At 48.5% G+C, this 10,278-nt stretch overlaps 1 protein-coding gene across 1 annotated transcript in view; it reads right to left on the reverse strand.

The window, feature by feature from the left end:
• The window catches only part of SLIT1 (slit guidance ligand 1), a 185,517-nt gene that overhangs the window by 50,450 nt on the left and 124,789 nt on the right, over positions 1 to 10,278 (reverse strand). Inside the window, exons 9-13 of the mRNA XM_019639006.1 lie at positions 8,177 to 8,324; positions 7,653 to 7,724; positions 7,014 to 7,085; positions 4,460 to 4,531; positions 3,572 to 3,715 (exon numbers count right to left, since the gene is read on the reverse strand). Coding sequence (XP_019494551.1) covers positions 3,572 to 3,715; positions 4,460 to 4,531; positions 7,014 to 7,085; positions 7,653 to 7,724; positions 8,177 to 8,324 — 508 coding nt within the window. The remainder of the gene's footprint in view (positions 1 to 3,571; positions 3,716 to 4,459; positions 4,532 to 7,013; positions 7,086 to 7,652; positions 7,725 to 8,176; positions 8,325 to 10,278) is intronic.

Raw genomic sequence — 10,278 nt, forward strand, 5'->3', positions numbered from 1 at the left:
AAAGGGATGAACCTGAAAAACATCATGCTAAGCAAAAGACACCAGCTACAGAAGATGACATAGTATATGATTCCATTTTTATGAAATGTCCAGAAAAAGCAAATCTATAGATACAGAAATTAGATTAGTGGTTGCCTGGGGGTGGGCTGGAAATAGGGATTGATTATAAATGGGCACAAGGGATTTGGGGGGTGATGAAAATATTTTAAATTGGGATTGGCGTTAATAGTTAAAAATTTCCAATTGGGGAAAAATTATTGGAACATTTTCCTTGGACCAGGTAATTTTAAGGGAAGGTAGGTACAACCTAATTAAGCTTGTTTAAAAAATTTTTGAACCCCTTTAATCCAATTTACCAAAAAAATATATATTTTTTATCTCTTGGGACAAGTAAAACAGCAGCAAAATCAATACTGTGACACAAGACATCCAGTCTTGGAGCCATGGACAAATCAAGCAAGATTTGGTGAGTTTAAATCTGCTCGGGTCTGACTCAGGGCTCAGTCTAGGGGTTAAATCATTGAAGCTGAAATAAGCATACGTAATTGCACTTGGATTTGCATTTCTTTTATTCTCAATCCAAACTGTACTTCAGTTGTTAATAGGTGATGACTGTTCATGAAAGTTAAGTTTTCTTTTACAGCCAGAAATAATGAGGTCTATTCTCATAATTGAGGGGGAAGCTAACTGCTTTCTCAGTGATGCTAAAGAGATACCTGGGACGCAGTCCCTGCTTCACTAGATGTTGTGGGACCTTAGGTGAGTCATGAATCTCCCTTTGCCTCGGTTTCCTTATAAGTAAAGTCAGGGATGATAGAACCTACTTCCATAGTTCAATTAAGTATTAAGTAAGACAATACATGTAAAAATGAGTGTCCTGGCATTTGGCAAGGGCTCAATAAACAGAGCTGACTGTTGTTGTTATCAGTATTACTACTATTGGTTATTATATACCGCAGTGCCAAATAAAAATGTATACAAGTGGACACTTTGGTCAACGTTGCTCAAGCAGTAGTTCGCCATAATCAGAAGTGTCTGGATGCTGATGGTCACCACTTTGAGCACCTCTTGTAATTGCAGAGGTCAACCATGACTTGTATTCATGTTTTGTTATTGGTTTATATTGAGTATTACAATATTAATCGTTTGTTCCTTTTGTAAAATGTGTATACATTTTCTTGGCACCCTCTGAATATTTAAAGTATATTATAGAGTATATATATATTATATGTCACCTATGGGAAGCCTCCCTATTCTAGCATTTTGCTCCAGCTTTGTGCCCTGGTAGCAGTGGTCAAGATCTCAGGTACGGTGTCTGGAGGGCAGAAGCACTCTGTGAAATCCATTCCAGCCAGGTAAATGGACACAGCCAGAGGCCATCCTCAGTAAACATTTCCGTTTGATTTATTCACTCTCTTTCCACCTTGGGGGGAGACACTCCTCACACGAGACCCTCAGTGCCATCCCCCACCCCCAGGCTTTCCTGTATGTGAGTCCCTAGTCTTGAAATCTCCTTAGTGAGTTTCTCTCAGATGTTCCACCAACTGCATAAAATATTCCACCTTGCCCACGTCTGCCTGTAACCTCTCATTTCACATACTTGGCAAGATTTCCCCATGGTGCCCCATCTCCCTCTCCCTGGCTCTAAGTAAATTAATTAGCAAGAGTGGGCTTTAATGAGTTTGTCTTCATGGCTGACACCCCTGCTGACATGCAGGGTTTCCAGGGAGCAGGAGCTGTGCCTTCTACTCCTCCAGCTTTGTACCTATCCCAGTACTCTGTGCAGAGATTATCGAAGAGAGCACTGCCCAGAGGATAAACAGTGTGGCGACAACCACAGTGTCACAAAAATATTAATAATAAATGCCCATTAAGCACACACTACAGGACCCACAGGTCAGCACATCGAGTCCAACTACAGGTCCCAGAACTATAGTCGTAGAATGAAGGACACCACATGAGTGCCTAAGCTTAACCAAGTAGTAGATGACAAGAAATTTCCCTATACAGAAGCATTCCAGCTCAAAGATAAGGACTCTTTTAGCATAAAGCATAACCACAGCAGCACTATCAAATGAAGAAGGAATGTGAGAATTCAAATATTACCATTTCAGGACCCCTAATGAATGAGAGACAACCAGACAGCATGTGTCCCCTGATGGAAGTACACCGTCCTATCTATGAAGTCATCTTGCCAAGTAAAGAAAAAAAATTGGAACCTGACCGAACTCTTAGATGAAAATGTCTATTGGGACCAGCCGAGTGGCTCAGTTGGTTAAGAGCTCGCTCAAGAGTTTGAGCTCTGAGCAACAGCGGTTCGATTCCCGACTTGAGCTGAGCTGCTGCTAAGCTGCCAATAGGTAGCAGGATGACTCAGCTAAAAAAAAATAAAAAAATGTCTATCGGCAGGACATAGATAGGACAGAGGGGTGCGTGAAACTACACCACATTTCCTGAATGCCATCAGGAAAGTCCAGACTGGGGGAAACCAATAATGCAGTGTCTTCAGCAAATACATTGTAGGGAAAAAGGAGATGGAGGGGTCCCCTACAACTTAAAAATGACTAGTGTCACATCAACCGATACCAGCCAGCTGAATTGCATAGTCCTAATGGAAATCCTGATTCAAACAAATTATTTTAAAAATTGTATAACACATATGAGACACTTGGGAATTCAAACAATAATCAAACAATAATCAGATATTTGATGATATTGATGAATTAATTGTTAAATGTTTAGATATAATAATAGTGTTGTGTTTTTAAAGAATCCTTGCCTTTTATAAATAGGTATGAAGTCTGTGTAGATGATACATGATGCCTGGGATTTACCTAAAAATAGTAAGGAGGCATGGAAGAGGGGGAAGCATAGACGAAACCAGACTGGCCATGGGTTAAAGCTGGGTGATGAGTGCTGGGGGGGTCACTGTACTACTTTTAATATGCTTGTCATATTCTATAATAAAAGATTCAAACAAATTCCTAGAGGTGTTGCTCTCTAAGTTTTAATTTATAATCATCATTGCTATTACCAGATTTCACCTGATTTAAGACATTATCAGTTGCAAGATGCACTATTATTTTAAGCACTGTCAAGAAAAAACAAAATGCTGCCGATTAAATGATAGGCCATCATTTGTAATATGCATCCCAATTTCAGAGCTGTTAACATGGAAAGAACATGTGTCTTAGAATCAATGGGCAATAATAATAATAATATCATTATTATTATTATTATTATTATTATTAACTGTGGCCAGCACTTAAACATTTACAAGGAACTAAGCTCTGTACAAACATCCCCTTTAATCTCATAACAACCTTATGAAGAAGATGATATCCATCCTCATTTTATGAATGAGTAATGAGTCCCAGAGAAGTGAAATAATTTGCCCAGGGTCACACAGCCAACAAGAGGCATAGCTGGGATACGAACCCAGGATTGTCTGACCCAGAGCCTGTGCTCTTTCTGCCATAAGAGGCCATTTCCAGTGAGCAAAAGGCACAGGGCAAGACAGTCACCTGTACCTGGAGGCTGCTAGCTCCCCCTAGGGGTGTGGCGCACTCACAGAGTCTGGATGGCCCTCAGAGAGGTGAAAGTGCCCTTGGCGAGACTCTGGATCTTGTTGTCATACAGGGAGAGAAGGGAGAGGTTCTGCAGGTCCTGGAAGGCATCGGGCCGGATGCAGTTGATCTTGTTGGCGTTCAAGAGCCTGTGGGCAGAGCCAGGGCCAGGTGGTAAGAGGAGAGGCACAGCATCGGACTCGTCAACATGTCCTGGCACCTTCCTGGGCACTGAGCAGGCACAGGGCATCAGGGCATCTGGCCCTCTGGGTGTCTACTCCACCCAGAGTAGCTGAGACCTCTGACGGCCCTCTCCGTGAACACAGGGACCATCTTAGCCTCCCACTCTTCTCTCTTTCAAGAAACTGCTAGAGGAGCTTCTAGAGGTACCCCACGGGATTCTCAGTCAGCAGAGAGTATAGTGGCAAAGCCACCTCCCAAAGGCATCAGGGGGCTCCTTCTCTTTCACAGAGTTCTGCTGGGTTCCCCAGGGAGCTGAGATGGAGCATTTGGGCTCCATGCCTCTTGGATCCTGAGAAAGAACACTTGCTTGAACTCTCATGGTTCAAGGAGGGTGAGCTGGGCCTGGGTGTCCCCCTGCAGGAGACAACTCTCTCCCCAGCCGTGCTGAGCTCCTCAGAACACAGGCCGCCTCTCAGGAGCCTCTCAGCTCAGGTATTCTGTCATCGGCTCTGAGTTGCCTCTCCCTCCCTCTCTGGCCTCTGCAGAGCCCCGTAGCCTCTACAGCACTACTAGATCTGCAGTCCTCCAAGCTCCTTGGGTCAAGTGAGCCCCACACCACAAAGAGGCTAAAAAGGCCAGTCTGAGAGGCCAGAGGAATACTGGCCTCCTCCTAGGGCCCCACCCAAGAAAACCTCCGGATGGGTCCTTACAGAAGCTGCAGGGTGTACAGGCCTCCAAACACACCCCGGGGGAGGTCTGTGATCTTGTTCCCATAGAGGACCCTGAAGAAAAGGCAGCAGAAAGGAAGAGTTAGAGGACAGCCCACCAGGCCAGGCATTGCTCTGCAAGTAACACACCACCCAATGGCACCACCACCACTAAGCTGTCGTAGCCATGAGGGTTGCTATAACAAACTGTCAGCAGGTGGCAGTAAAGTGCATGTTAACAGGATTGCCTGTTTCTAATTTGCACAAAGGTATCCTATGGGCTGCAGGCAGCCATGATCCCCATGACTGCAGGTGCAGCCCCCCCCCCACACTCCCTGTCCTCACACATGGATCCCACAGAAGTCTGCAAAGGGACCATGTGGGGAACCTCATGGGAAATTACCCCAGTCTGGGATCCAAAAGGAAACTGTTCAAAGAAGAGGAAATTCCATAATCAGGAATAGTTAACACCTTTTCAGAGAATAACAGGGAAACACTCAAGCCAGACAACACATGTGGTATGAGCTCCAGCATGTCAAGTGAGTCTGTCCGGCAGAGAAAAAACACCAGAAAGAAACAGACCAAAGTGCTAGCTGAGCTGAGATCTGGATGGTGGGATTGCAAGTGGGGTTTTTGTTTGTTTGTTTGTTTGTTTTAGCTGAGCCATCCTGCTACCTTTTGGCAGCTCAGCGGCTGCTCAGCTCGGGCCGGGACTCGAACCGCTGTTGCTCAGAGCTCAAACTCTTGAGCGAGCTCTTAACCAACTGAGCCACTCGGCCGGCCCGCAAGTGGGTTTTTTATATTTTCTTAATTTTAGTCATCTCCATTGAGCATGAATTCCATGTAATAAGAAAAAAAGTAGAAGTTCAAAAAAGACATGCAGGAAAGAGTGGGTTCAGGCAGCAATGAAAGAGTCAAGGGGGTTTGGGGAGTGGGGTGTATTTTATTCCTAATATCACAAGCAGCCCCTAACCCTCCCCCCCCTCCCCCAACACATTCAGGATGAACAAAAACAGTGTGTTCCATCTCTTCAAACATGGCATCCAGATCGGTCCCGGAGGAGATCATGCAGGAGCCAAGTCCCTGCAGTGGGATCTGGGTTGGCGGTGGGAAGAACCCCAGTGTGGCTTGAGTGGAAGAAACAAATGGGACAGAAGCTTGGATTCCACCCAGTCAGCATCAGGGAGCCCCTGAAACATGATCAGCATTTGGGAAGACCTCTCAGTCTGTTGTGTGGAGACGGCAGGAGTTGATGCAAGCAGACACGGTCAGGGCTGGACAAGGTGGACTCTGTCAATGGACATTGTCAATGAGATCTATTTGCATGACCTCAGCACAAAAGCTCTCATATGGTAGGGAGGTGGCTGCGACCAGGTACCCAGGAACACCCATCAGAAACCCACTTAGAGGGGTTACTGACATGTCCAGCATAGAAGGAGATTCATTTATAGAGGAAGAGCCATGCATTTTGGCAGGCACCTCTAGGATCTGATCTCCTCAGCCCATGACAGCGATCCTTCACCAGACCATCAGGTACAGCTGTGTAAGTTGTACACTGCACTACCTAAGCAGTGTCATTCACAAGAGTTCACTACCTCGGACTCTGCTCCAAGAGTAGAGGGTGCATATAAAAGGCATGATCTGGCTGCCTCCTGCACGCACCAAGGAAGAGTTCCATTCCGTTCCACTTCCCAGGTCCCTAGTCTATGTGAGGCAAGTGTCTGTCCAGTGCTGCCAAGGGACAGGTGAAAACACTATTCCTAAGAGTAACAAAAGGCCCTACCAGCAGGGAGCTCATCTAACAACATGGCACCCTGAGTGCACTCTTTGTATAGAGAAAGTACCGTGAGACCTTAGAGAGTAAGGAGCTTGGTGAACGTGGGGGTGTGAGCAAGCGTTCTTGAAAAAAGAGAGCTGAAGTAACATTTCCGAGATGAGTTTTTGATGCTGCATGACATTTTGTAGATTGACAAACCCCCACCCCCACCCCACCCCAAATAAACCCTTGAGGAATGGGGAATACTGAAAGAGGTGGAAGAAAACGCTGTCTTCACATTACCCACCACAACTTGGAATCAGAACATGTTGGGGACGAAAGATACAGGTGTGACAGATGTCACAACTGGAGCTGGTGTTTTCAGCCCTGGTAGGTGATCTGGGGAAGGCTCAGGAGCAGAGAGTGCAAGGCCTCTGTGGCGAGGCAGGGCCCACATGAACGCTGGGCCAAGTCAGATGACTGCCTCAAAGAATGCTGGGAAAATCCCCACCATGGCAGGGAGAGCATCACAGTTGCCAGGGGCAACAGTTCTGTCTAGATTTTCCATGCACTCAGTCCTTGATTCCTTCCTCTCCCTCCCAGGAGCAGATGGTCCACCAGCGAGGAAGGGGGTAATGGGCACAGCAACCCTGGACTTTGCAGCCAAAGGGAGACTCCTGAATGCCAGGGTGAGCAGGGTCTGTGCTGTCCCTCCAGCACCCACTGGAGGGGCCTGAGGCCCTGCTAGCCTCCTCGGGGGACACTCTGAACTCCCACAGGAGCCTTTGTGCTGCTACTCACAGCGAGTTCAGGGAGCGGAGACCCTGGAAGGCGTCAGGCGCGATCTCTGCTATCTGGTTGTTGCTCAGGTCTCTGCAAGGTGAGCAGAAGAGGGGGTGGCTGAAGTCCTCAGAGTCCATAAAGCCCTTCCTGATCCTCTCTACCTTCCAGGCACGTGGGAGGGCAGGGGCTTCTTTGCAATTAGAAAAGGGAGGGGCTCGTTCTCCCATCCATCTGAAAAACCTACAGCCACTGTCTCCCTGTGCAGTCCAAGGTCGGCACAGGCGGGACACTCCAGCCTCAGTCTCTTCTTGACAAAGTTTTACCCCGCTTCCCAGCTGTGCCCCTACACCCCCTCTCAGGTCCACAATGGCTCCTATTGGTGCCCAAGCTGAAATGGGAGGGTGACAGTCAGCTGTGGTCAAATGCCGGAATGGGGCTCAACATTTAGGCCTCAGGACAACCTTGTGAGGAGGTCACACCACTGCCATCCCGACATCACCCATGAACCGCCTGAGGGGCAGAAGGCCAGGCAAGCAGCTCGCCCAGAGCCTCTCAGCCGCTGGAGGCAGTCGGGACCTGCCCGGGGCTGTGGCGTGCCTGGTCCAGGCTCTTCCTCCTGCCCCACGCTGACTCTCAGGAAGCAGCCGGAGCACTCACATCCTCCGAAGCTTTCTGTAGGGAGAGAAGGCTCCTGGGGGGATGGACTTGATCCCGTTGAGCTCCAGGCGGCTGCAGGGACAGAACACAGAGGAGGCCTCAGGTCAGGTCACCCCAGTCCAGGCTGCTGCCTGCTGGGCTCACCCACCCAGACTGGGCTCTTTGCCCCTCCTGCCCTGCTCCCATCCACTCTGGAATAGGTGGGCTGGCACAGGCAGAAAACGGGGGCTGCTGTGATGTGAGCTCCATTATCCCAGGCTGCCGTGGCTGAAAGGGGCCTACAAATGATGCGAATACTAAAAAAAAAATTCTAGCAGACTTACCCAACTGGGCTGGACAGATGGACCCCAGAGGAACACCCACTTCCCATCCCTCCAGAGTTGCTCAGCCTTGGGCAGAGTTCAGCCAGCTGAGGCAAACCGTCTTCTCCATTTGCACTGAAGGGCCTTGGGAAAAGCCCTTGGGTGGCTCTTTGCTGGACCACCGGAGCCTATGTCCCCACACCTGCCCTGCCCTGTACTCACATCTCCGTCATGGTCTCAGGCAGGTTGGCAGGGATGGCGGTGAGACCTTTGCCACGACAGTCCACAATGCCATTGCTGCAGGCACACATCGCCGGGCAGGAGCCGGAGGAGAGGGTGCAGGAGGGCACGCGCCCTGCCTCCCCCTGACCTGCGGAAACAGTGGGCTGTGACCTCAGGTGTCTCATGTCAGCACCTCCCTCCCAAGATGCAGACTGATGTGCGTGGATGGGGCACAGGGTGCCTCTCCGGATGAGGATCAACAAGAGATCACGAAGGACTCCGACGTAACTGCGTGGGCCCTGGCACATAGCAGGTCCTGGTTAGATGTTTGCTGAACTTGACTCTGAGCATAACTGTGCTGCGTGAAAGTGTGATTCACATGCTTGGAAATCCTAGCCTAAATTCTGAAGCTCCAGGTTTTCGTCCAAGCCACTCAGCATTTTTGAGACTGAGTCTCCTTGTCTGTGACCTGAGGATGACAAGGACAGTATTTGCTGAGCGCTCACTCTGTGCCACATGCTGTGATACGTGTTATACATGCAGCATCTCCTTTAGTCCGACTGCTCAGCCTGGGGGGAGCGTGATATTATTGTGGCCATTTTACAGGTGAGAAAACAGAGTCCTTGATATGAATTAATTAGTGGGAAATCACACAGCTACTAGGTGCTAAAGCCAGGATGAAGCCCAGGGTCTGATAAATTATTTTAATTGAAGTATAACATATAAAGTGCACTGTCTTGAATGTATGGCTGTATACACCCACAGAACCGACCCCCAGATATAGAACATTTCTATCACCCAAAAAGGCTCCCTCATGCCCCTTCTGCAAGGTAACCCCTATTCTGAGATCTAGCACCACAGATTTGCTCTGCTCGCTTATGGACTTCACATAAACGAAATCAGACAGAAGGTTCTCTCGTGTCTGGCTTCTTTTATTCAATGTAAAATCTTTGTGTTTCACCCACATTGTATGTATATCAGTAGCTTGTTCTTTTTTATTGCTGACTAGTATTCTATTGAATGGGCAGGTCATAATTTGTTCATCTACTGTCTTGCTGGTGGACATCTGGGTTGTCTCCAACTCTGGGCTGTTACGAAAAAAGCTGCCTTGGGTTTTCTTGGACACGTGTTTGGCAGAGCATATGCACACCCGTGGAGTTGGGCTTTAGTAGATTCTGCTATACAGTTCTGAGAAGTAGCTGAGCAAATTTACATTTCCACCAGCATTTTAACCTCTAATCCTTTCCTTGGCTCTCCCAAAGATTAAAGGAAACAAAGCTATGAGGACTTCTGACAAGTCGTGAAAGTACCCTTCTCAGGAAAGGGGTTGTCAGGGCGAACAGACTCCAGAAGAGGAGGGGGGGAAATGCCTGAATATAGAAACCAAGGTATTCCAAATGCAAAGAAAAAGTTTCATTTCAAAATAAGAACTACCTATTCCTCTTCCTAAAACCTAAGGGCAGCTGCAATTGCCCAGAGGAGCCGCGCCAGCCTTGGCTCTCCCCACACACAAGTACATACCCCTGCACGCACACACGCTCACACACGCATTCTCACACACACCCTCACACATACACATTCACATACTTACTCTCTCCAAATATACCCTCACACACTCACACACACCCTCACAGATGCTCACATGGTCACACACACACACACACACACACACTCTCTCTCTCACACACACACAGCAGCCCTGAGTACAGCGGTGTTCAAGGGCAGCCTCACGAGCTGCCAGTGCTGTGGAGGACGTGACAGCCACCCCCTCCCCAGGGCCTCACACTGAGGAGAAGCGGAGTCCAGTAGACCCTTTTCCCTCAGAGTTCTATGTGGCCCCCTGGGCTCAAAGCCCATAGGTTTAGGAGAAATGGGCAGCCCCTAATCCTCCGCTGTGAATCTGAAAAGCGTTCATTCACTCAGCAAACATTTCTTGAGCATCTCTCTGTGCCAAGCACAGGCCAAGTCCTGGGGACATGGCCAGAAACCACAACACATGGGTTCCATGTGTTCACGGAGCTTACAGTCCATCAGGGACCTGCCCTGGGGTCAGAGAAGGCTCGCTGGGCTCTGTGGAGTGAGGAGGAGTTGGCAATCACCAC

Source organism: Hipposideros armiger, unplaced genomic scaffold, assembly GCF_001890085.2.
Source record: "Hipposideros armiger isolate ML-2016 unplaced genomic scaffold, ASM189008v1 scaffold_42, whole genome shotgun sequence".
In the NCBI taxonomy this organism is placed as follows: Eukaryota; Metazoa; Chordata; class Mammalia; order Chiroptera; family Hipposideridae; genus Hipposideros; species Hipposideros armiger.